Source organism: Papilio xuthus, unplaced genomic scaffold (assembly GCF_000836235.2).
Source record: "Papilio xuthus unplaced genomic scaffold, Pxut_1.1 DF825946.1, whole genome shotgun sequence".
Taxonomy (NCBI): Eukaryota; Metazoa; Arthropoda; class Insecta; order Lepidoptera; family Papilionidae; genus Papilio; species Papilio xuthus.
In genome coordinates, this window is record NW_013532703.1 from 7,016,759 (window position 1) to 7,038,203 (window position 21,445).

At 38.6% G+C, this 21,445-nt stretch overlaps 6 protein-coding genes across 7 annotated transcripts in view; 5 read left to right on the forward strand and 1 right to left on the reverse strand.

The window, feature by feature from the left end:
* The window catches only part of LOC106124610 (uncharacterized), a 56,220-nt gene extending 47,351 nt beyond the window's left edge, over nucleotides 1-8,869 (forward strand). The window contains exons 15-20 of one of the 2 annotated variants that reach the window (XM_013321462.1): nucleotides 5,912-6,084; nucleotides 6,223-6,334; nucleotides 6,407-6,535; nucleotides 6,617-6,755; nucleotides 7,617-7,671; nucleotides 7,788-8,869. In XM_013321462.1, coding sequence (XP_013176916.1) covers nucleotides 5,912-6,084; nucleotides 6,223-6,334; nucleotides 6,407-6,535; nucleotides 6,617-6,755; nucleotides 7,617-7,633 — 570 coding nt within the window. In that variant the 3' untranslated portion in view covers nucleotides 7,634-7,671; nucleotides 7,788-8,869. The remainder of the gene's footprint in view (nucleotides 1-5,911; nucleotides 6,085-6,222; nucleotides 6,335-6,406; nucleotides 6,536-6,616; nucleotides 6,756-7,616; nucleotides 7,672-7,787) is intronic. The other variant, XM_013321461.1, reaches the window with a different exon arrangement.
* A 1,618-nt stretch (nucleotides 8,870-10,487) lies between these two features.
* LOC106124237 (caveolin-3) lies at nucleotides 10,488-12,159 on the forward strand. Its single transcript, XM_013320704.1, has 3 exons — nucleotides 10,488-10,671; nucleotides 11,294-11,473; nucleotides 11,943-12,159. Exons 1-3 carry the CDS (start codon nucleotides 10,591-10,593, stop codon nucleotides 12,129-12,131), a joined length of 450 nt encoding a protein of 149 aa, XP_013176158.1. The 5' UTR covers nucleotides 10,488-10,590; the 3' UTR covers nucleotides 12,132-12,159.
* Nucleotides 12,160-12,634: 475 nt separating this feature from the next.
* Nucleotides 12,635-13,987, forward strand: LOC106124221 (uncharacterized). Its single transcript, XM_013320687.1, has 5 exons — nucleotides 12,635-12,808; nucleotides 12,895-12,973; nucleotides 13,053-13,121; nucleotides 13,211-13,802; nucleotides 13,925-13,987. Exons 1-4 carry the CDS (start codon nucleotides 12,681-12,683, stop codon nucleotides 13,436-13,438), a joined length of 504 nt encoding a protein of 167 aa, XP_013176141.1. The 5' UTR covers nucleotides 12,635-12,680; the 3' UTR covers nucleotides 13,439-13,802; nucleotides 13,925-13,987.
* Nucleotides 13,988-14,061: 74 nt separating this feature from the next.
* On the forward strand, nucleotides 14,062-15,700 carry LOC106124168 (mutS protein homolog 5-like). Its single transcript, XM_013320638.1, has 8 exons — nucleotides 14,062-14,095; nucleotides 14,182-14,320; nucleotides 14,409-14,471; nucleotides 14,547-14,651; nucleotides 14,735-14,831; nucleotides 14,966-15,156; nucleotides 15,287-15,332; nucleotides 15,411-15,700. Exons 2-8 carry the CDS (start codon nucleotides 14,189-14,191, stop codon nucleotides 15,620-15,622), a joined length of 846 nt encoding a protein of 281 aa, XP_013176092.1. The 5' UTR covers nucleotides 14,062-14,095; nucleotides 14,182-14,188; the 3' UTR covers nucleotides 15,623-15,700.
* Nucleotides 15,648-16,476, forward strand: LOC106123872 (DNA mismatch repair protein MutS-like; the record flags this gene model as incomplete). The annotated part of the gene is made up of 2 exons (XM_013320283.1): nucleotides 15,648-15,906; nucleotides 15,977-16,476. Coding segments are annotated over 2 exons (759 nt in total), but the record flags the coding sequence as incomplete, so codon positions are not given.
* Nucleotides 16,477-17,823: 1,347 nt separating this feature from the next.
* Uba5 (Ubiquitin-like activating enzyme 5) lies at nucleotides 17,824-21,297 on the reverse strand. The gene is made up of 9 exons (XM_013320345.1): nucleotides 21,038-21,297; nucleotides 20,524-20,659; nucleotides 20,237-20,433; nucleotides 19,748-19,934; nucleotides 19,309-19,420; nucleotides 19,012-19,109; nucleotides 18,781-18,910; nucleotides 18,525-18,598; nucleotides 17,824-18,241 (listed from the first exon to the last, which is right to left on the reverse strand). Exons 1-9 carry the CDS (start codon nucleotides 21,172-21,174, stop codon nucleotides 18,068-18,070), a joined length of 1,245 nt encoding a protein of 414 aa, XP_013175799.1. The 5' UTR covers nucleotides 21,175-21,297; the 3' UTR covers nucleotides 17,824-18,067.
* Nucleotides 21,298-21,445: the final 148 nt, after the last annotated feature.

The following is a 21,445-nucleotide window of genomic DNA, read 5'->3' on the forward strand; positions in this document are numbered from 1 at the left end:
ATGCAGTGACTGTTAGGTTTAGCGGGAAAGTTGCTAAATGCGCATGCGCCGATGCGCACAATGAGATGCGCAGCGCAAGTAAAAGTGCTTCCGTACGACTACCACTAACATATCTGCATTAATTACGAACAACGCACCTTCTAAAGAGAAATCCTAGGTACTCTACAATGGAGATTTCTTAATTTTTTCTTGTATCCCTTTCACAATTTTACTGATTTCGGTGAAGATCCACATTGTATATTTCTTCCTTCATCAATCAATGTGTACTCAACACCCGCCCCCACCCCCCCGAGCCAGGGAATACCTTGGCAACCTGAGGGTTTCCTTTCCGTTTTCTTTCTTTAGGTTGGCACTAATCTGAACTATATAAGATCCTCAATTTACGACGTTCCCTAACCAATTACCAACCCTACAAATAATTGTCGTAGCAATCTCTACATAGAAAAATAATAGCAATAAGATTTTTTCAAAAACAATTACTTTGTGTAATAACATACGTAAATCTAAACAAATTCAAAGACACGATCTAGCTCAAAGTCAATAACGCGATCGAAATAGACCAATAATGGACATGCAGATAATAACAATGTTAACAATGTGTCCATTATTACAGGAGCATTGTGTTGAGTTCGTCCTTGTGACGTCATCACAACTACCTACTACAATATTATACTGTTTGTATGTTTGTTTTGTTATTAGTGTCATCGCGTAACCGGTTTTTATAGTAGTAACAAATAGTACAATTACATGCAAAAGTGTATATGCAAATATTTATATTCTGACCAAACTTAAAACACTCATGTTATGGACAAACGGACTTTTGTAGCACAAATACATTTGTCCCATGCATTATACAAGTACTTGGTGTAATTCTCAAGATTTTTTTTATATTGAATAAACCAGTGCTTGACCACAAACCCACTTGATAGTAAGCGGCTATGTTTTTATTTTCAAAACTGTCGAATTAATGACAACATATCTTTATATATATAATTCTTCTGTGCGTGTGTATGTCAGTGAACTTCTCTCAAACGACTGGACCGATTTTGATGAAATTTCTTGTGTGTGTTCAAGGGGATCTGGGAATGGTTTAGATTCACAATTTTCATCAAATATTAACTTCATATTAATTTATTCAAATTAAAGACGTGTAGACAGGACAACGTGTGTCGGGTCCGCTAGTATAAATATATGATTTCTGTTATAAGTCTTAGGACTAAAAGCATTAATATATCTCTTTTGTTATTTTGTTTACTGATATTTTACGCGATAAAATCCGTAAAATTGTTTTTATCTGCATTCATAATATCAATAATACAGCAATTTATGTTGTATGAATATTAAACAGATCCTTCTTTACCTTAGAGGTATGTATAAAAACCTTGCTTTATTCCTTTAATACCTCATCTTTAACATAAAACGATGTGCATTTAAACTTCAGATTTTTCCTGAATTTGCACATTTTATGCATATTTCACCTTTTGCATTTGATTTGTTTTACTATAATTAAATAATTGTTAACGTCTCTTTTTATCGATTAGATTCGATTGTTTAAAATGAATTTTACGTAGAAATATTTCAAGATAATATTTTGTCTGTTTTATTTGACATGTAATAAAGATTCTTTTTCAACTCTACAGACTTTAGTTCGAAATTATAACATATAGAACATATACCTCAATGACGTATTTATACTTTTTTCGTTTACGCTACATTGAATCTATTCTTCTAAGTTATTACTTGTAAAAAAAACTTTAAAACTGTTAATAAATTAACACCATCATTAATCATTCTATGGTTGTTAATAATATTGTTTCGTTTAAATCTTATTATGTATTCAATATTTGATAAACTAAGGATCCTTTTAAATTTCGATAACTTATTTGTTCTTTTTTTCTTATTTTTTGCATATTTATCGTCTACATCGGTACGTTCACCTTGGCTTAATGTTTCACTGATGTCATATCATATTATAAATACATGTAAAATCTTTGAAATACATCGATCATACAGAGCTGGTAAAGTTTCCGAACATCTCGTGTACCTAAGCCTTTTACGATATGTTAAAAACACATCAAGACAATTTATTTCCATTAATCATTATTGTACAAAACAATTATTAATGATAGTTATAATTCATTTACAATATTAGATTTCTATTCATACATTTGTAAAACGTACAATAATACTTAAGTATTACTTTGGGACATGTTCTGACAAGGTCTAAGGAGAAAAGTCCTTATGACATTAAAACTATAGGCTTTTAGCTAAATGTTTTCTATTAATAATTACAGTTATTTTTGGAAAACATTGTAAAGAGAGAAATCTGTATAATTATGTTTAAAATTCCTTATTGGATTGTGCCTAATTTAACTGTATTTATTCAAACGGTAAGAATAAATCAGAAACTTTCTTTTCATACTGTTGTTACTGTGAGAGCTTAGAGCTTTAAGTTGTGTCGACATGTTTCTCATATTTCTAACTTAATAACTTAAATGTGACCTTTTTCATGTGACGAAATAATACGTGTAAAGCTATAAAAAAAACTTTCCCAAACGCAACGGATTACGTGGAGGCTTGACAAATCCTAACATAAGTTATGGAAATGTACTTTTTAATATTCATAAAAGGGATTTTACAATATTACGTATTACGTAGAATGTATACTAATCTGTTAAAATGTTTTCATAATCATATTACAAATTAAGAAATTTCGTTTTTACGAGTTACATACATTCCAATTTTTTTTCTTCTATGTATATATTCTATCGTTTTCGTTTTACTTAAAAAATATTAGACCAGTCTAGTCTTTGTAACTTAAATTAAATATAATAACAGCTTTATAACTTAAATGAGAAGAGTCCACAGTGCGTTATAATATGTCTATTTCATAACGCAGTTAAACAAAAAACTAATTTATATTTACTAAATTACATCAAATTTGTAAGCAATGCTGTTAATACGATTATTTAATATCCTGTTCCATACATTCACATTTACCTAATTAGGTTCTACATATTTTCTTAATAAATAAATAATTATTTTACATTTTTTCACTATATAAGATGCATCTCCTAAGGTCCAAGTTCAAGACTATTTACTAGAATTAACTATTTCATATTTGTAGTATTACATTTAAAAAAACCTTGTAGTTACATTTGTAAGCGATGTGGAATTCAAACTTTACACAGGTGTTAGATTCGGGTCGATCAAACAAGCGCAGTTCGTTGTTGCGTAATTACGCGCCTCGCACAATGAATACGATCTCACTACACGTTATATTCTTTGTTTTAAACAAATAACTAAATCAGATAATTAAGAAGCTACAACAAGTCATCTCTTAGCTAAACATATCCATATCAAAGTTGGTTACGTACTCTTTTAGTAGACATTATAAGGGGTGATACATTTTCCCTACGTAAATGTTTTACTTGTATATATCAAAAGTGTGTGTATCAACAATATAGGTATACCCTTTAAATATATTCAGGAATAAAACTTGAGTATCTAAACATACATATCCAAGCATTAATACAGAAAAATTCTAAAATACACATGAATCTCATGAGACATGAGCAGTCACAATCCACCACGTATTAAGGGCGGCTATAGATAGAAAACAGTATTGTCTACTACGTCACTTGACCATATAGATAGAGGTTAATTTAACTTTAAGCACTAAATGCTTTACACAATTATAGAACGTAACTTAAAGGTAGGCATCCATGTTAATAAAGCAGATTGAAACAACACACGGACGAAGCTAATGCGAAGTACTAGTGTAATAGAGAACATAAGTATAGTATAGAAAAATATGCAGTACGCACATTGCGTGATTCTGATTTAGTTAGCCATTGAATTGAAGTAGCTTATTGTTGCTGCTATACAGGATGTTCTTTTATAGTTGACTCCTTTTGTGTGTATGTATTATTTGTAAAAAAAAAACAATTCAGTCGCGCCATAATATTATTAGAAGTAACAAATATATGTGAACGATTTGTGCAAACATAATTTAAATTAACAATTTAGTGTCACTTGTGAAACAGAAAGCGAAGGAAGGCGTTTGTTTAGTTGTAACTAATATTGTGTAAACACCATTACTAAACCGGTGAAGACAAAAGTGTCCTCTACAATGCAACCAGTGTTAGCAGACACTTAGTTCCTCTTTATAATGAAGCATTTCCTTCTACAGTGCTACATATAGAGAGAGATCTTACTTTGTTGGTTCTTATGGCGCCTCATTGTCGGCCATCTTACACGCATTAGTGTATTTGACAGATCGTTGCAAAATATAATACTCTGCGTTCCAGTTTAAATAATGTATTAAAGCAATACCTAGTTTGATGTTCTATAGAAACACAAGCCTCGAAATTTAACGGCAAGTTTAAAACAAAGGCAATAAAATTGAAAAGTTGTACATATACTTTAATTATCTTACAATTATTATCAGGTAGGAGCGATTAAAACACGTAAACAATAACTTGCGCGTCGATAACATAAAATATAATTAATGAGCATGCATTGTTTGCAAATTAACTCGGAGGAGGTGAAGGCGCGCCTCAAAACGTGTCGGCGATCGCACGTCACAAATAACTAGAGAATTATCAGATTTCGTGACTTATTTGTCAAACAAAAGACAAACATTTGTCATGTTTTTCTTTCCTGGTTTTTCTCGTCAAAAAAAAACTTTTTTTTATGAAAATATTGTGAAAAAACTTTGGTCGCGTACAATGGTATCAATAAGAAATCTACTAGTTTTACCCGTTTCTGACTGACAGCTTTGGTTTCTGGCCTTCTTTCGCATTTATATCATTCTCCATACTTCATACTTACGCGTCCTCCAAACAGTTGTTAGCTGTGCGTGCACAATCTAGATGCACGTGCCGCTTACCTAATGATACCATCTCTGGGATGTTTACACTATTTTGACATAACGTTACCCCGCCATTAACATTTTTGACATTCCAGTTAACGTTGCAACGTGAATTAAGCATGAGAAAATTACTTGTTACTCCTAAATGAATCTACGACAAATAAATTTTCCAATTCTATAAGTAGTTACGGTTTAAAATAAATTATGTAAAAAAATAAGATTCTAATGGCACATCCAACTTCTAATAGCAATTAAAGGCGTTGCTCAAGCATGTAAATAGTTAAAAAATGAGGTAATTCCATGCGCATGCGCAAACCTGAGTTTTTGTTACGCAAATAGGATGCTTCAGATCACAATCTGCAAATATGAATATTGCATCCTCACGACACCATACACGCATAATAATAATAAGTGGGAGGAAATTATGGTTTACCTATGAATCTATTACAAGTGGTATCCGCAAAATAATTGGCGTATTTTAAACACAAATCATTTTAGTTGCTTATAAAAAGTTAAATTTTACTTAATTCTTCCATTTACATCTTTTATTGTTGAAATTGTAGACAAGCATAACTAAAATTGCTATGAATTGGAAACCTTACGTCGTAAACAACAACTTGGTTATGTCAGAGCATTGTTTCAACAAGAAATGTTACGATTAATTAATTTTTATTACGTCTGAAAGTAAATAAAGCTTTTGAAACTTGTTACAAAAATCTCCCGTCCTCACGCAATATTTCTTAATTATTTAATTTCATTAGTATGTGTACGTAACATGCGCAGGCGCATTATCGGAGCATCAACGCGTTCACACGCTCTAGATCCGACATTTAACGCGGTTTGTAACAAAGAGACGTTACGACCTGTGTTGCTACCACACAATGCTTTACTGAATTCAGCTTACCCACTAATGCGTCACTAATAGGTCAGTAATGGCTTACTTTGTATTCGCTTAAGTTTTTTGATATATTCACTTTTTTTCAAATTCGCTTAAACTTCATGCCAAATGATGACTGACGTGTAGAATATACTGTGCAGCGCAATCAAAGCGGCGTGAACGCGGGCAGCAGGAGCGGCAGCGGCGGCGGCAAGCGATTCGCGTTCCAGTCAACAGTGCGGCGACGCGAGCGGCGGCGGCTGGCGGAGCGGCTGGCACGGGACGCAGAGCTGCGCGAGCAGCAGCGCAGGACAGAACTGGAGGCCATGAGAAGGTACCCAGACTATACCAAGTATTACTAAAGACTCGACAACTTAGAAAACAATCATACCTTGACTTCGTATCCTTATTGTGTGTGTCCCGGTTGCTACTAGTGTTGTGACTTGTACTTAATTTCTTTCTATCCCTGCAGAGTGGAGGAGGAGTTCCAGAGGAAGAGGGCGCGGGAGAAGGCTAGCATAAGGCAACAGCTGCGCCTGGTGAGCAGCGGCGCCGCAAGCCTGCCCACGCCCACTCACAATAAGGTACCACTCATATAACATACTTAAGTATAGTAAAGGCAGTAGGATAAAAAGCTAAACGTGGTATGCGTGCAGGGTAGGGACGAGCCGGAGGGATGCAGTCGGGGCGAAGGTGCGGGCGGCGAGAGGACGCGGGATGCGGCGCGCGCACGACACAGCAACCCCGCCTCCGACACCGGCAGCCGCAGCAAGAGCTCTACGCCGGTACGCATATAATGATATTATACACTTTTTAGTAGCCTTTCGTCTTCGAAGCATAAAGATAAACGTTATTGTTTATTGCAGATCCGCTGCGTGGAGTTGTCGGAGTGGCGCACAGGGCCGACGGCGCGCGTGTACCGCGACTGGGCAGCCGCGCCCGTGCTGGCCCACACACACGCGCACGCGCATCCTCCCGCATGCGCCACCATCACGCACGCCCACGGTAAAATACTTGCTCCTTTCTACTGACATGCACTCATCTCACATACTAAATAGAAAACATGTGTAAAATAGACTACGTTGTAAAATCTCTTGTCGCCATACGTAGAAATAAGGAAAGATGAAATACTAAATGTTCCATAACTTAACCCAAATTACTAACCGCCTTTGTGGTCTGGAGTTCAATGCGGCTGGGCGTGTCTGTGAGGTAGGTCATGTCGTTGTCGGCGCTACATTAAATGTAACTGGAGCGGACGTCCATTAGCGCTTCGCCACACGATACAAAATGCAGTGTACATTTACTTTGTGTATATTTCTAATACAACTACTACTGAAACACCTGAATTCAACCATTAACATTATAGAACGCAAAAAGAGACAGAAATGATGATTGTTTAATTCAAGCACAGTATTGTAAGACGTGTTAATATTGGTAGGTGTAGAGTCGGAGGCGTTCAGCGGCAGCCCTCGCTCCGACAACTACCGGCTGGAGTTCGCCCGCGGCCGCTCCCCCCGCTCCCCGCGCTCCCCCCACTCGCCCCGCACTCCCNNNNGCCTCCTCCCCGCCCCCGCCTCGCCCTCCTCCTCCGGCTCCGAGCTCTCGCTTCGAGCACTACGTGTCAGGTATATTAATATATAACTTTACTAACTATTACTTAAAGTTCAATCTTTGTTTATGGACAAGGGCATGTCCTTAAGTGACAGCCGTAGTTTGACGAAACCAGAACGATCTTCTTTTTCTATTGTCCTGTTGTTCCTTTAAATGCTTCATAATTTAGGCACTAAATGCACGAAGTTCGCTTGCACTAAACCTAGTCTGTAGTAGTAGTTTGTAGTAAGGCTAACAAGTTTGTGTGTTCCCAAGGTGGTGATACCGTGTAGTGCCTTTATAACAACTAACTGCATACCACAGGTGACAGGTGAGTGCTTCACACGTAATTATCATTGTGTTTTGAATAATTTTGTATGCTACAAAATATGAGTTGTCCGTGTATTCGTTGCCTTATCATTTATAGCATAAAAATATGTGTTGTAGAGAAAGCGGTGGGGAGACAGAGGATTCCCCCCTCACCAGCAAGCTGACCTCGGGGCCGGCGCGCGCTTCAATCGCCATTCGCTGATGGATCGCCGACAAGGCAACATCGCACGTACTTTTATTGCATTATAAAAAAATACTAAATTTCCACAGATAACACAAAAGTAAATTATAAATATTTCAATGACCTAACTTAACTGCACTGTTCATTACTTTGTATAATTGTAAAATAATTATCATGTTTTTTAAAAAACTGTATCGGGTACTGTAAAATATGTTTACTGAATTGAATACAGATTTCAGTCAGAGTATTGTAAAACGATAAAAAATTTAAACCAGACTTTAGCTTGTCATCTTATTAAAATATTCAATAAACTTATATTAAATGAAACTAAGAAACAAATATTAATAAGTTTTCTATCTTTATCAGTATATAAGTAAGTTTTTTTTAATTATGAAAATTAAATATATCCTTAGTTAATAGGAATTGCATTAGACATCGTATTCCACTCGTAAGCGAACACTGGAGCTTTAATATAGTCTATAACTGTATCTATACTAACTTATATATGCTTAAAAAGGTGCTAAGTTTTAGATTTTAGAACTTAAGTTTTACTTTTATTAAAGAAGTGTTATTACAACTGGCTATATTATTTTAAATTCAGAATTATGTTTCACAGACCTTTATGAATGGACTGGTTATTAGATGTATTATTTTGTGCATATTTGATTTTCGCCATTGTGGCGCTGATGGACGCGGTTTATAAGTGTCGTGTGAATTCTGCTGGTACTGCCAAGTAACATCAACGGGCGTGATTAAATCGAAACGAAGAAAAATGTATCATTACGAAGCAATCGCCTATCCATTTATAAAGATTAACTTACTAGAGAATATTAGTTTTTTGAAGCCTGAATATACGTAATAAGGTGGATTTGTTTTCATAACATACTTTACCTACCATGCATTACGAAGAATATATTCAAAACTGTTCGTTTTTATTTATAAAAAAATATTAATAATACAATGCAAATAATGTCTGCATTTGATTTACAATTGTGATATAAAAAACAAACAAATTCAACCCTGCATTTTCACTGGAGTTTTTGGGCCATAGAAACCCACTGTATTATTTTTGTTTGAATCAGTTAGAGTCACGCAAATCTTTGTAGTTTGCTACAATTCGGTAGAATATAATCTGTGGTAGTTATAAACATATAGTAAAATGCATATGTCGACACTGACTTAACTGGGTCACTGGAATGGTGACCGTTCTACCATAATGATTACCATCCAAGCCCACTTTATTATTCACGTTCAATCGATGATATTGATTGAAATTGACCTACAACCGTTTAGCACGTAGTTTTATCGTATCAGGCATTCATTAAAATGTTTTTAGGGTTCCGTACCAAATAGGAATAATGGAACCCTTGTAGGATAACTTTGTTGTCCGTCCGTCTGTATGTCAAGACCCTTTTTCTTAAAAACGCGTGAAGGTATCAAGCTGGAATTTATTTAAACATACAAATTATAAACAAAATTGCCTATCTAGAAATAATGAAGATAATAAGTTGTTCTAAACCGATTAAAATGTTTTCATGTTCTTACATAGACACGACCGTAGATATTAAAAACTTTTTTTATAATTAAAAGTATTAATTTTATGTGTAATAATATAATAAATGTGCAATACACAATATTTTGTAATAAATAAGAGTAGTCGCTCAACAATGGAACATTTCTTCACAAATCATACAAAGTTGTTTAAACGAGCAATTTATATCGATAATTTTATAATTATCAAATAACATTTGTAAATATAAGTTAGCTGCAAATTTTTATATAAAATGATTTATAACATAAATATGTAAAATGAAACAATAAACTTATTTACATTGTTTCCGTCATTTCATTAATTATGAACACAATCCTATACATGCTCGTCCAATGTATGAGTTCTCCTTTATTTCTCTTGTCTGTATTAAAATCCTACACATGTAGAAAAATACAGTTCATAAATAAAAACTGAAAATAAACACATCCACACCTCTTCCGAAAAAAAACCAACAAAGGCGTGTTCAAATCGCAGCTTACAATAGCGTTATTAAAGAAAACGCAATAACTTTCCTGTAATTGATGTAGGAAACAGTGGGGCAACGGCCTGGACGTGGTGAAATAATAAAAAAGAAATAAATTTACAACAACACGATTTTAGATTACATCGATGCTTTACTTACATCGTTCTTGCAGCTCAGTAAGCAAAGCGTCAATGTACGAAGGCCAGAAAGCGGTCATAGAAATTCTATAGGTTAGACATGCGCAAAGGAGTTTTATTAAAAAAAATCTTTTGGAGGGAATTATTCGGTCTTGTGAGCTTCAGAGACGATGGTGTTTCTGTTATACTTAAACATTTCTCAGTACTGCTTAGTCTTATAATTCTATTAATAATTTTAGTTTTTAACGACGTAACATAATTCTAATAACATTGTAAATGATCTGTTAGTTAAATATAACATTTTAAACTATTTTATATCACGAAAACTTTTAAACACATGAAGCAAAGAACAGAACTATTGTGGTGTTAATAATTTAACACTGGCGGTAGAAGCATCTTCTCCTGACTCCAGCCCACCTCGGTACCCACCCCGGCACTATCCGGCGTATACCTTCAGGTGCCATTTGCTTTCCGAGGTGCCGGAACCATCGTCTGCCCCCGCGGTGTTGGTGCCGGTGACCGTGAGGTCCCCAGCGCCGCGGGCAGCGCCTCCGCCGCGGATAGTGGTGTCCCCACCGCGCAGGGCCATGGGGGACGATAAGCGCGATACTGGACTGCGAGAAACTCTGGAGGACAGGGACCCTAACAGCTTGAATCAACATGTGCAAGTAAGATGTATCACTTCGTTTAGAGTTTAGTTTTAACTTTTCAAAATTTCCAGGCAGTAACAGTAGTATCGCAATTGCTATTTGAATTACTCATTAATTAGAGAACTAAGCCAAGCTCGAATAACAAAATGTGTAGCAATATATTAATCAATTTTATCAAAACATTTAATATAATCCAAAGAAAACTTGTCGCGAGGACATCACGCGAGCGAGCACAAGTTGCGTGATAACCTACACGTAGAAGGGGTGACCAGAGTGACGGAGTAGTCGCCGCTCCACTACTCGGGTTATTGAATATTTGACCTGACATTTTATCTCTCAATCTTCATTATATTACCATATTTCAGGTGTTGTAAGAGTTCTAATAGAAGCTAAAATTATATCAGCGGGCCTAATGTCGGAAATAATTTTTTGGAGCATAATTACTTTCTATTCTAAACACAATATATATATTTTAAACCATGGAATTTTGAAAAGAACATAGTTCAAATAGAAGAACATTTCCATTCGGTGTAGTTAACGTATAATTGGTTTTCTAGAATATTTACATTCTATGGGTTAAGTCTATATGCTTATGAGCGATAAGTTTGTACGACAATATAATTTGTTGGTACATATTCAGATAGTATGGGACGACATAATCGGTGAGCCGGAGGGCGCGCGCAGTCCAGAGTGTGCGTGGCGCGTAAGTCGCGCGTGTTTTGCGCGCGCGCGGGACTCATGCTACACCCTGCTGGCCGTGCTCGCCGCTCCACCTTGCGCACTGCTACTCGGCTGTGGATTCGCTTGCCTCGCATTTGAGGTAACAACTGTACCCAATGAAATACACTTCTAAGACTGGCCCTGGCTTCAAAACTCCTAAAGTGTAGTGCCCACACAAAGAACAGGCGGGAGGGCGGAACAATTCCGTATGAATCAATGAAAATCCCTCCAATTTAAATATTTAGTAATTTGACCTTCCCAATATGTATAGAATATTAAGACAACCCGTAACGATATTTTTACCATGTAAGTTATTTTGTATTTTTAAACACACAGTCGTCTAAGTACTTAGGTATTAGCATAAGATTGTTGTAGGCGCTATTAAAATGTCACGAATGTTATTTCGTGTAAAGCGACGAACTCTATTTCTACACAGTTACACGTAATGGAAAATCAATATTCTCAAGCGACTTTACGACGACAATTTACACGTAAGAAACATACAAATGTAAAGAAAAAGAATGAATAAATTATTACAAGAAAATAATGCTTTCATTTAACTCTTCCAGCAAATCTGGTGCTCGACGCCGTGCCTGAGATGTGTGAAGATCTATTTAGCGTCACTCCGGAATGTGGTGCAAGCGTGCATGGCGGCGACAGTGGCGCCCGCCATGGACGCGCTCGGACATGTCTGCCGCCACATACGTATCAACTACAGGCAGGACGCGACTGAAGATAGAGACTTACTTGTTATTTAATTTTCATTTACATTTAATAAATCGATAAGTAGCACAGAATAAAAATGAATAAAAAAAACACTGCTAAATTAAGGAATTGTAGACAGATTAAAAAAAATCTAACTCGCTTTGTAATTCTACGAAATTAAAAAAGAAACAATTTTAAAATAATATTATCCTATCACTTTGAGAACGTATTGTAGTTATAGTCAGTGATATATCGGATGACCACACCATTTATTACACATGAACCTAACCTAACATGCACAAAACTTTAATATTAAACCGCGTGATTCTGAATGTAAATAACAAATTTTGTAAAAAATATTATGTATGTATAATATAATACATACATAAACAATTTTTTATTAATAAATACTGTTTGAAAATAAAATGAAAACTTATCACACTTTTGTTTTTTTTTAAACTGTAAGTTTGAAAAACCTTTGCCTTTTACTTTTAGGAGATATCTAGAAAGCGACTTTGGCGGGAACATAATTTTGTTTGCTTTATGTCAATAAGTCCCATATTTAAACTAATTTACTCGAAGATTGCAAAATTTATTTCAATATGCAAATGATGGATGTAGACGAAAACGGCACATCTTCAAATTCCGCAAGACCTCATACAGGCAGTGTGTCACGAAACAAAGAAAGCAGTACCAGTGAAAATGCATTTGTATTGACGACTTGTTCTAGGTATGTTTTTTAAATTTAACTCGTAACCAACACGCAAGCGCCCTCTTTTGTTTAAGGATAAAAATTTGTATTATTTTTTGCAACAGAAACAAGGTTGAATTTCCTAAACAACATACAAGTACAAGCAACAATGAGGAAACTACTGATGAGTCGGAAACTGAAGAGGTATTGTTATTATTGCATTTGAACACATGTTTTATCGAGTAAATTACAATATAATAAAGAAGGTTTGTTTTTATTTCAGCGTCTTTTAGTAATTTACTGCCGTTCTGGGAAATTGGGCGCTGCCTACTACACTCTGCAGACAGGAGAGGTCTAGTATTTACATATATTCCAAAGGTTTAAGTAAATATAGAGTGCTACATGAGATAGATTTTATTATTTTCGTTTGGGTGTTGCCAGCTATTTGTACTGGACGAGATCGTGGACCGTCCACCGGAGCACCAGATCCTGTGCAGCCTGTTCCGGCAGGTCCGTCCGGCGCTGCTGCTTCTCGACGGCAAGGCGCCCGCCGGCTGCGTCAGCGTCACCAAGTCTCTGGTGTTCGCTGATTCCAGCGCGGATGAAGACGCTCACTGCAAGCTGCAGTTCATCTCCTCTAAAGAATATAGTACTAAATACGAATTCTAAATTCAATAGCAGACAGACGAAAAAGCTTTAGGATTTTTTTTGTGGACCCATGATTTTGTTTGCCTTATAATTGTTGCTACGAAACCCATTTCCCCTTCCTCTCGTTTCCCCGTGTGCGCGGACCGACGTGGTCAGACTACGAGGCGTGTCGGCGGCGCGTGCTGTCGCTGTCGCTGGCGCAGGAGCCGGCGCGGTGCTCGGGGGCGGAGCGCGAGGTGTTCCTGCGCACGGTGCTGGACCTGGGCCAGGCGCTCAGCGTGCACGCGCTCGGCGCCCTGCTGCGACACCTCGACCTCAACTGGGCCAACCTCAGCCTCAACCTTTATGGCAAACCGGAATTCCTTCGCTTGAAAAGAGTCTCACTGTGAGTGGAAACTACCCAAATTGACTTGCATAGTGACCAATTGACTGTGATGCGGCAGTCAATATTTAGTTTATTATGACACGAACATTACATAAACATTAAGTGTATGCGTGTGTGTGTAGGGCGGACATAGTGTGCATAGACGAGGACACGTACAGCGGGCTGCAGGTGTTCAGCGCGCTGGCACACCCCGCGGGGCTGCGGCGCGGCGCCCGGGGCTCCGCGCGCGAGGGGCTCAGCCTCTACCAGCTGCTCGGCAAGTGCGCCTCGCGCCTCGGACACGCCGCGCTCAGGTCAACTCGGCAAACATTACTGTAGCGCCCCACTTGACCTCAATACTGAAGCTCAAGTGTTTTGAATATTTAGTGCGATATTGCAGGGTACTGATGCGGCACCCCAGCTCGGAGCTGGCGACGCTGCAGCGGCGGCTGGACGTCATAGAATTCTTCACGCGGCCGGAGAACGACAGCCTCATGCGGAACATCTGCTCCTCTCTCAGATACATCAGGAACGTCAACGTGAGACATTCCGTATTTGGTATTTAAAGAACGATCAAAAAACTGTTGCTCTTGTCTAAATTCTTCATTTCTGAAAATGTTCACGCAGGGCATCCTTGCAAAAATAAAAGCGTTGTCAGCCAAACCTTACCAGTGGAAGGCGCTTTACAATGTATGTATCTTATTAGTATTTATCTAATTAGATCCCAGACTGAAAACTGTTAAATAAAATATCTTTATCAATCAGACTTTATACCACGCGGTGCTGATCTGCGAGGTGTGCGAGAGCGCGGAGGAGAGCGGCGGTCTGCTGCGGGACCTCGCCACCACAGACATACAGCATCTGTACGAGGTCACTCACACAGCACACACCTCTCTACCAATCAATATTATCCTAGTCTGTGTAATCCTAGCGAGCACATGTCGATCCATCAGATGGCGCTGAGCATGAACAGGATCATAGACTTCGAGCTGTCCAAGACGGAGGGCAAGTTCACTGTGAAGGCGGGCGTCGACCCAGACCTCGACATCAGTGAGTACTCATACCGATGTGACGTGCAACATTCATATTCTGTAGGAACTCACCGACCTCTACTCGATATAAGATATACAGAAGAAAACGCATGAGAACGTTTACTGGCAAGCAGTTTGTTATTGCACGTGTAGAGAAGCAGACGCTGGCGAGCCTGGGCGGGCTGATGTCGGAGACGGCGAAGGTGGAGCTGGCGCGGCTGCCGGAGTGCGTGCAGGAGTGCAGCATGCTGTACCTGCCGCACCTCGGCTACCTGCTGGGCGTGCGCGCCTGGCGCCCAGACCTCACCGCCTCGCAGAAGGAACTGCCCAACATGAAGTTCATGGTCTTACGCTTCTTATTTTCTCCATTACTGAAACACATCAGCCGTGCCTTCCTTGGATATCATAAGACCAGAACCGGTCATATTACGATTACATTTCCCTTTATATTTTTAATTTATTTTGTGTTTGCAGTTCCAAAACAACGACTACATACATTACAAGAGTAAGGGGTGCGAAGGTAAGATGCTCATCGGATGTCAATTTCATTTTACGGTAAAAGACAGGCAAGAAAATACACGAGTGATACGTTGCGTAGAGCTGGACGTGATGATAGGCGACACGTACCCGGAGATCGTGGCGCACGAGACGCGCATCATGATGCGGCTGACGGCGCTCGTGCTGCAGCACCTCCGCACCCTGGCCGCGCTCCTCGACAAGTGCGCGCACCTCGACTGGTATCTCTCTCACTACCACCATCAATTGTATTCTATTCCTTCGCCTGAGATTCAAACGATCTTCTGCTTTTGAAATCACTTTACTAATTAAACATTAAAAGTTGCTCTACGATATTAATTCTTGTTCCCCGTCAAGTCTGATAGCCATGGCGAAGGTAGCCAAGGAGATGAACTTCGTCCGCCCGACGCTGACGACGGAGAAGGTGATTAGGATCAAGCAGGGGCGGCACCCGCTGTACGCGGCCTCGTGCGACGCGCTCGTCCCCAACGACGCCGAGAGCAGCCTCGAGGCGGGACTCGTCAAGATCATCACCGGCCCCAACGCCAGCGGCAAGTCCGTCTACTTGAAGCAAACAGGTAGCTATATAATTACCGCAGCATCGATTAGCTGCTAGCCGGCAGAGACGACATATGGTGCAAGTCGCAGGTCTGATAGTGTACCTGGCGCACATCGGCAGCTTCGTGCCGGCCGCGGCGGCCGAGATCGGTCTGCTCAGCCACATCTTCTCCCGCATCAAGTCCACCGAGTGCGTCGCCGCGCACATGTCCGCCTTTCTCATCGACCTCCGGCAGGTACACGAGTTGCCGCTCATATCTCCGGCTCGAAGAGCTAAAGGCATCACAATCCTTTTCCTGTGGTCGGCAGATGGCGCTGACGCTGCGCGAGTGCACGACCAACTCTCTGGTGATAATCGACGAGTTCGGCAAGGGCACGGCGGAGGGGGACGGGCGCGCGCTGCTCGCCGCCTGCCTCAACGCGCTGCTGGTGCGCGCGCGCCGCTGCCCGCACGCGCTGCTCGCCACGCACTTCCTCGACATCAACCACTACCTTCTCGACACGCCGCTCCTCACCTTCCTTGTCAGTTTACATCCTTGCAACTGATTCTATGCACTTTTCACGGTGCAATTCCAATGTCAATCACATGATATACTATAGTATATGTATGTGGACGTTGTGCAGAGGATGGAGCACGTGTTGCGGGAGGGGGAGCCGGTGTCGCTGTACCGGGTGTGTGGGGGGGGCGCGGCCAGCAGCCTGGCGCACCAGGTGGCGGCGAGCGCGGGGCTGGCGCGTCTGCTGCCGCGCGCCGACACTGTCGCAACCTGCGCCAAGGTCACCTCACATACACACCTTGTGACGAACTATCTAGAAAAGGACAAAGATTTGAGCCTACAAGAACATTAATAATTTCAAGCTATAGTGTGACAAACTTATCTGGACCGGTGAGAGGCGCTGCTGTTGCGTTTAGTTCCCACAGAAAATATGTGCACGAGGCAGAGGAAATGACAAAAATTTCTAAAAAATCTGACAAAACCAACAGATAGCAGCGCCTATCCCACCGGACTAGACATCTTTGACTATACAGTGCGACAAGAATCTTGTAATACTTTTTTATATAGACAGAAGGATGATAAGGAGGGTAGATGAACATATACTTTTCATTCCAGAACAATGCATTGCCGCCGCCAGACAACACAGTTTTAGCTAAAATCACACCTGTTATAGAAATAATGAAAAGTCAACTGTTAGCTGAGAACATTTAATGCAGGCGACACACAGCACAGCACAGCACAGCACAGCGCCTCACATCTATATCATAAACTGAATATAAAATATAAAACATTATAAAACAATTCTTACATAAAACATTTGTAACAACTTAATAAATTATTCACAATGGAATGATTTCTTTTAATTCTAATATAAAAATTACATTTACGTTTTATGACACAATAAAAACGACATGGACATGGACAATAAGCAATTAAGTATTTTTCATATTAAAAAAAAAAATATTTTACTACAGTTTGCAGTTAGAGAAAAAAAACCTTGCATAAATTATATTTGATATCTTTAGTATTAATCAAAGATTTATAAATAGTTAATAATGTTGTATAATAGCTTTTTAGGATTAAATCTATTATCAAATTTGTTATCTATTATTTTTTGTAATTTGTAACATATTTTGTTTTTTTTTTAATTTCCATATACTATAATAGATATGTTATCGTTTACACAAAATATAAATTTACCTAAAATATATAAATTTTATTTTATATAATTGTTTTAGTACACAATATACAATTGATATCTTTATGTACACATCAGCAAAATAATGTTAACTAATGTAAGCTACATTTATTGATAATTCGATTTTATAAACAAAACCTTATAATTTCTCTAACATTTACTCTTAATTGTCAACTGACATATTGTTTGCATTTTAACAAAATTTGAGACATTGTATATATTATATAATTCCTTAAATAATATACATATATATGTCATGAGTTACCCAGTTTTTGATAATTACTTTTTTAACAAGATATATTTACGTTTGAAGCGAGACAATATCATGTTATTTTGACACTTTGAGAACATTGTAAGCACAAAAGAACAAAAATAAAATATATTAAATAAATATTAATAACACAACCATATACAAATATGTATATTAAATATAGTATAATGAAATTAACATAAAAGTACATAGTGTAGGAGCTAGTGGTTGTCAGTCTACAGCGACTTCATCTGCTGCATGAGGTCCTCCAGTGAGAGCTCAGCGGCCGCCAGCGCACCTCCGCTCGACTCCGGCGTGCTGCTGTCTCCCGCACCTCCTCCCGCCTCCACCTCCGCCTCCACCTCCGCCTCCACCTCCGCCGCCGCCTCCACACCTATGCTGTACGCCACCTGCACACAACATCACTTTTGATTCGATTACTCCTAATCAGTAAGTACCATGCAGAACATCGAGATCTGTGCAGTCGTTCTGGAGATACCTTCTAACAAACATCCATCCATCAAAATATTCCCATTTATGCTACTAGCTGTTGCCCGTGACGTCGTCCTCGCAAAATTAAACAAGTAGTGTATGTGCCAGACTGTGCTCTACATATAACAAACATCAAATCCAAACATTTGCATTTATAACATTAGTAAGATTAAGATTAAAATTAAATTATAATTATGCTACCTGCACACCCTCTGCAAGCTGCAAATTGGAGGGCGCCTCCTCCTCCGGCGCGTTCTCCTCGATCAGGCTAATACCTGCAGAGTAGAAAAGGTTATGATAACATGATCAGAAAGTTATGAGAAGATTGTCCATAGGTCATTGACCCCTATGCATAGAAAGGCTTTAAACCGTGGTACTTTGTGTCTATTTGATCTTCGCCATTTTAGCGCTGATGGTTGTGGTAGTGGTGGTGAGAATTAGAACTAATTGTGCGTACCCCACTCGTTGTCCTGGTGCAGGGGGGCGGTGTCCTCGCACACCTCGGCCGCCATCTCCACAGGCGGAGGGCGCGCTCGCACCGCCGCCGCGCGCCGCACGCACCACGCCTCCGAGCATGTAGGGTTCGGCTGTATACAATATCAACCTTATTTCCATGCATTAAATTCCTCTATACTCTTATTTTCTTTTGAATACATAATATTCAATACTGATATTAAATTGTATTTACCTTAAGGCTCATCGTTGGGAAGAAGTCAGTCAATGCGCTGTAGCCGAGGTAGTGACTGACATTGCCAAAGCCCAGCAAGTATTTTAGAGCATTTTGAACTGGAAAATACATAATTAACTGTATGAAATTATCTTACTTATATTATAGGTGAATGGATAGATTTTTGCCATAAATGTTCCTATAAAGTCTGGAAGAACACATATGGTACTATATAAGTATTTTTTTATTCCGGACGGACGGAGTCGCGGGCGACAGCTAGTTTAAAATAGTTTCAATAGATAAGTTATCAAGCCGTACCGAGAAATCCAGCGACAATGCCCATAGTGGTGGGCAGGCTGGCTGCGCACACGCCGTCTCGCTTCAGCGTCTTCTCGTCTATGTTTGAAGCCACCACCAGCGGCGGCGCGCACTGCAACAACAATCTTTATAACAAAAACCAGGTACTGGTTAGACATTGTACTCCTAGATCAACAAATCAAAACCAAAAGAAATATTTTTTTGAAACCCCTAAAGTGGTAACATGCAACCGAAATTCTTGAAGTAATTCATCATATCAGACAATCTTTGTTCTCAAAATCTTCGAATCTCTCCCTATCCTTCTGGATTAGGGGCGTGACTTGTGTGTGTGTACTGTACTAATTGCATTTCTATTTAATAATTCTGGTTAATACTTAAGTTCCTTGACTAACGGTCACAAGATTCACGTATTTATCAATTCAAATATAATCAAACTGACCGCAAAGCAGGCAGTCTCTCCGGGCACAATAAATTGTATGTGTCCAGAGACTGCATTCTCACTGACTCCAGACTCAAACCAGTTTTGTCCGAGCTCATTGCACGCTGTGTTGATAGCCATACGCGCCTCGAAGTTGTCTACGCAGCTCAGCACTAGGTCTACCGGACCACTCTTCAAACTGCCCGTACTGCAGATTGAAAAAGAATAACATTAGTTGCAACTAGAAATGAAAACTAAATATTTCAACTCTTCAGCTTTGTTCAGAGCTTGCTCATGATATCTTTAAAACATTGCTTTGTAAAAAAGACAGGTTGTATGAAAAACAAAACTTCACCTAAAGCAAATCTACAAGCAACAAGATCTGTTATGTCAATATATTTTTCAATTCTTTTTCTTGTATAATAAATAGATTTATTTTAATATTAATTTGTTTAATAATAACATAATCATCTATACACAGTGTGTTATAAGTAATATAAAAATTCATACCTTATTGTGTCACAAAACTTCTGAAAGTTATCAACAGTGGTGATGTTATAGTTATGTGCATCTATAGCAACGTCAGGATTGATAGCTTGCAGTGTGGCGGCCGCTGCGGCAACCTTGCTCAGTCCTGCCTGATGCGGCTGGAAGAAAAGCCGATTCATATTCGCCAACTCCACCTTGTCATAGTCAAACAGGATCAACTGGAAACAAAGAATAAGGTTATAACATATTATTGGAATTATATGATAATTTCTGTCTGTTTATCACACTAGTTGTATAGTTTTACATACCTTGCCAATACCACAGCGAGTGAGCATCTCAGCAGTGACACTCCCCACCCCACCAACACCCACCACGGCTACTGATAACTCACGGATCTTCTCATAGTTATCCACAATGCCCATACGCTTCAACGCCATTAGACGACTAAATATAAGAAAGTATACGATGTCAAAATATATACATTACAAAACTTGCGCAATTTTTTATTTAGATTTTAGTCAACCATGTGTTAAATTACGAAATTCAAGAGTTGTACTACAATTTTATTGTTGACATTATCTGACATCAGCAAGAATAAACATTCAAGAAATTCATGCACGAAAACAACCACATTAATATTTTAATACAAAATGTAGTATCCATAATAATAAATACTTCAATTGTAACATACCATATTGAACTATTTTTTTAAAAAACAGCGCATATTTTGTATTAAAGTTTGTTGTAGCCAAGAAGCTATTGGATAAAAGTATACTCTAAAAGCTTCTCCTGATTAAATAATAGAATACGAAAAGAAAATACCTGTAAGGATTTGAATCGACAACTTCTGCAGACATTACTTCGATTTTTTCTCTAACTGGACCTTTAGTTCCTTGTGCGGCGGCTAATTTAGACTCCAACTCTTCAATCTTCTTCTTTAACTCTTCAACAGTAGCCATTTTTAACTTAATATTTAAATTCTGCTCCAAAATATAGGATAACTTGGCAAATCCTCTTTTTGACTTCAGTACCACTTGACAACCTATTTCTGACACTGACACTGCCACGGATAAATAAAAGTACATTTGTGTGTTGCCATTATGAAAACCTGTTAATCTGTTTGTGTATAAATCGGTATTTAATGTTTTATATTTTAATAAGTAAAACCAAGAGTAAAGAGTTTTAAAAACCTGCAATAAAATAAATCATTTAATATTATTAAATTTTAAT

Bases quoted from the DNA above. Each gene is read 5' to 3' on its own strand.
- LOC106124237 (XM_013320704.1), top strand. From the start codon at position 10,591: ATGGGGGACGATAAGCGCGATACTGGACTGCGAGAAACTCTGGAGGAC. The intron at 10,672-11,293 runs GTAAGATGTATC...GTACATATTCAG, and splicing joins GCTTGAATCAACATGTGCAA to ATAGTATGGGACGACATAAT. The intron at 11,474-11,942 runs GTAACAACTGTA...TAACTCTTCCAG, and splicing joins TCGCTTGCCTCGCATTTGAG to CAAATCTGGTGCTCGACGCC.
- LOC106124221 (XM_013320687.1), top strand. From the start codon at position 12,681: ATGCAAATGATGGATGTAGACGAAAACGGCACATCTTCAAATTCCGCA. The intron at 12,974-13,052 runs GTATTGTTATTA...TTTTTATTTCAG, and splicing joins ATGAGTCGGAAACTGAAGAG to CGTCTTTTAGTAATTTACTG. The intron at 13,122-13,210 runs GTCTAGTATTTA...GGGTGTTGCCAG, and splicing joins ACACTCTGCAGACAGGAGAG to CTATTTGTACTGGACGAGAT.
- LOC106124168 (XM_013320638.1), top strand. From the start codon at position 14,189: ATGCGGCACCCCAGCTCGGAGCTGGCGACGCTGCAGCGGCGGCTGGAC. The intron at 14,472-14,546 runs GTATGTATCTTA...TTTATCAATCAG, and splicing joins AGTGGAAGGCGCTTTACAAT to ACTTTATACCACGCGGTGCT. The intron at 14,652-14,734 runs GTCACTCACACA...TCGATCCATCAG, and splicing joins ACATACAGCATCTGTACGAG to ATGGCGCTGAGCATGAACAG.
- Uba5 (XM_013320345.1), bottom strand. From the start codon at position 21,174: ATGGCTACTGTTGAAGAGTTAAAGAAGAAGATTGAAGAGTTGGAGTCT. The intron at 19,110-19,308 runs GTACGGCTTGAT...TGTATTTTCCAG, and splicing joins CATTGTCGCTGGATTTCTCG to TTCAAAATGCTCTAAAATAC. The intron at 18,242-18,524 runs GTAGCATAATTA...TGTTGTGTGCAG, and splicing joins AGCTTGCAGAGGGTGTGCAG to GTGGCGTACAGCATAGGTGT.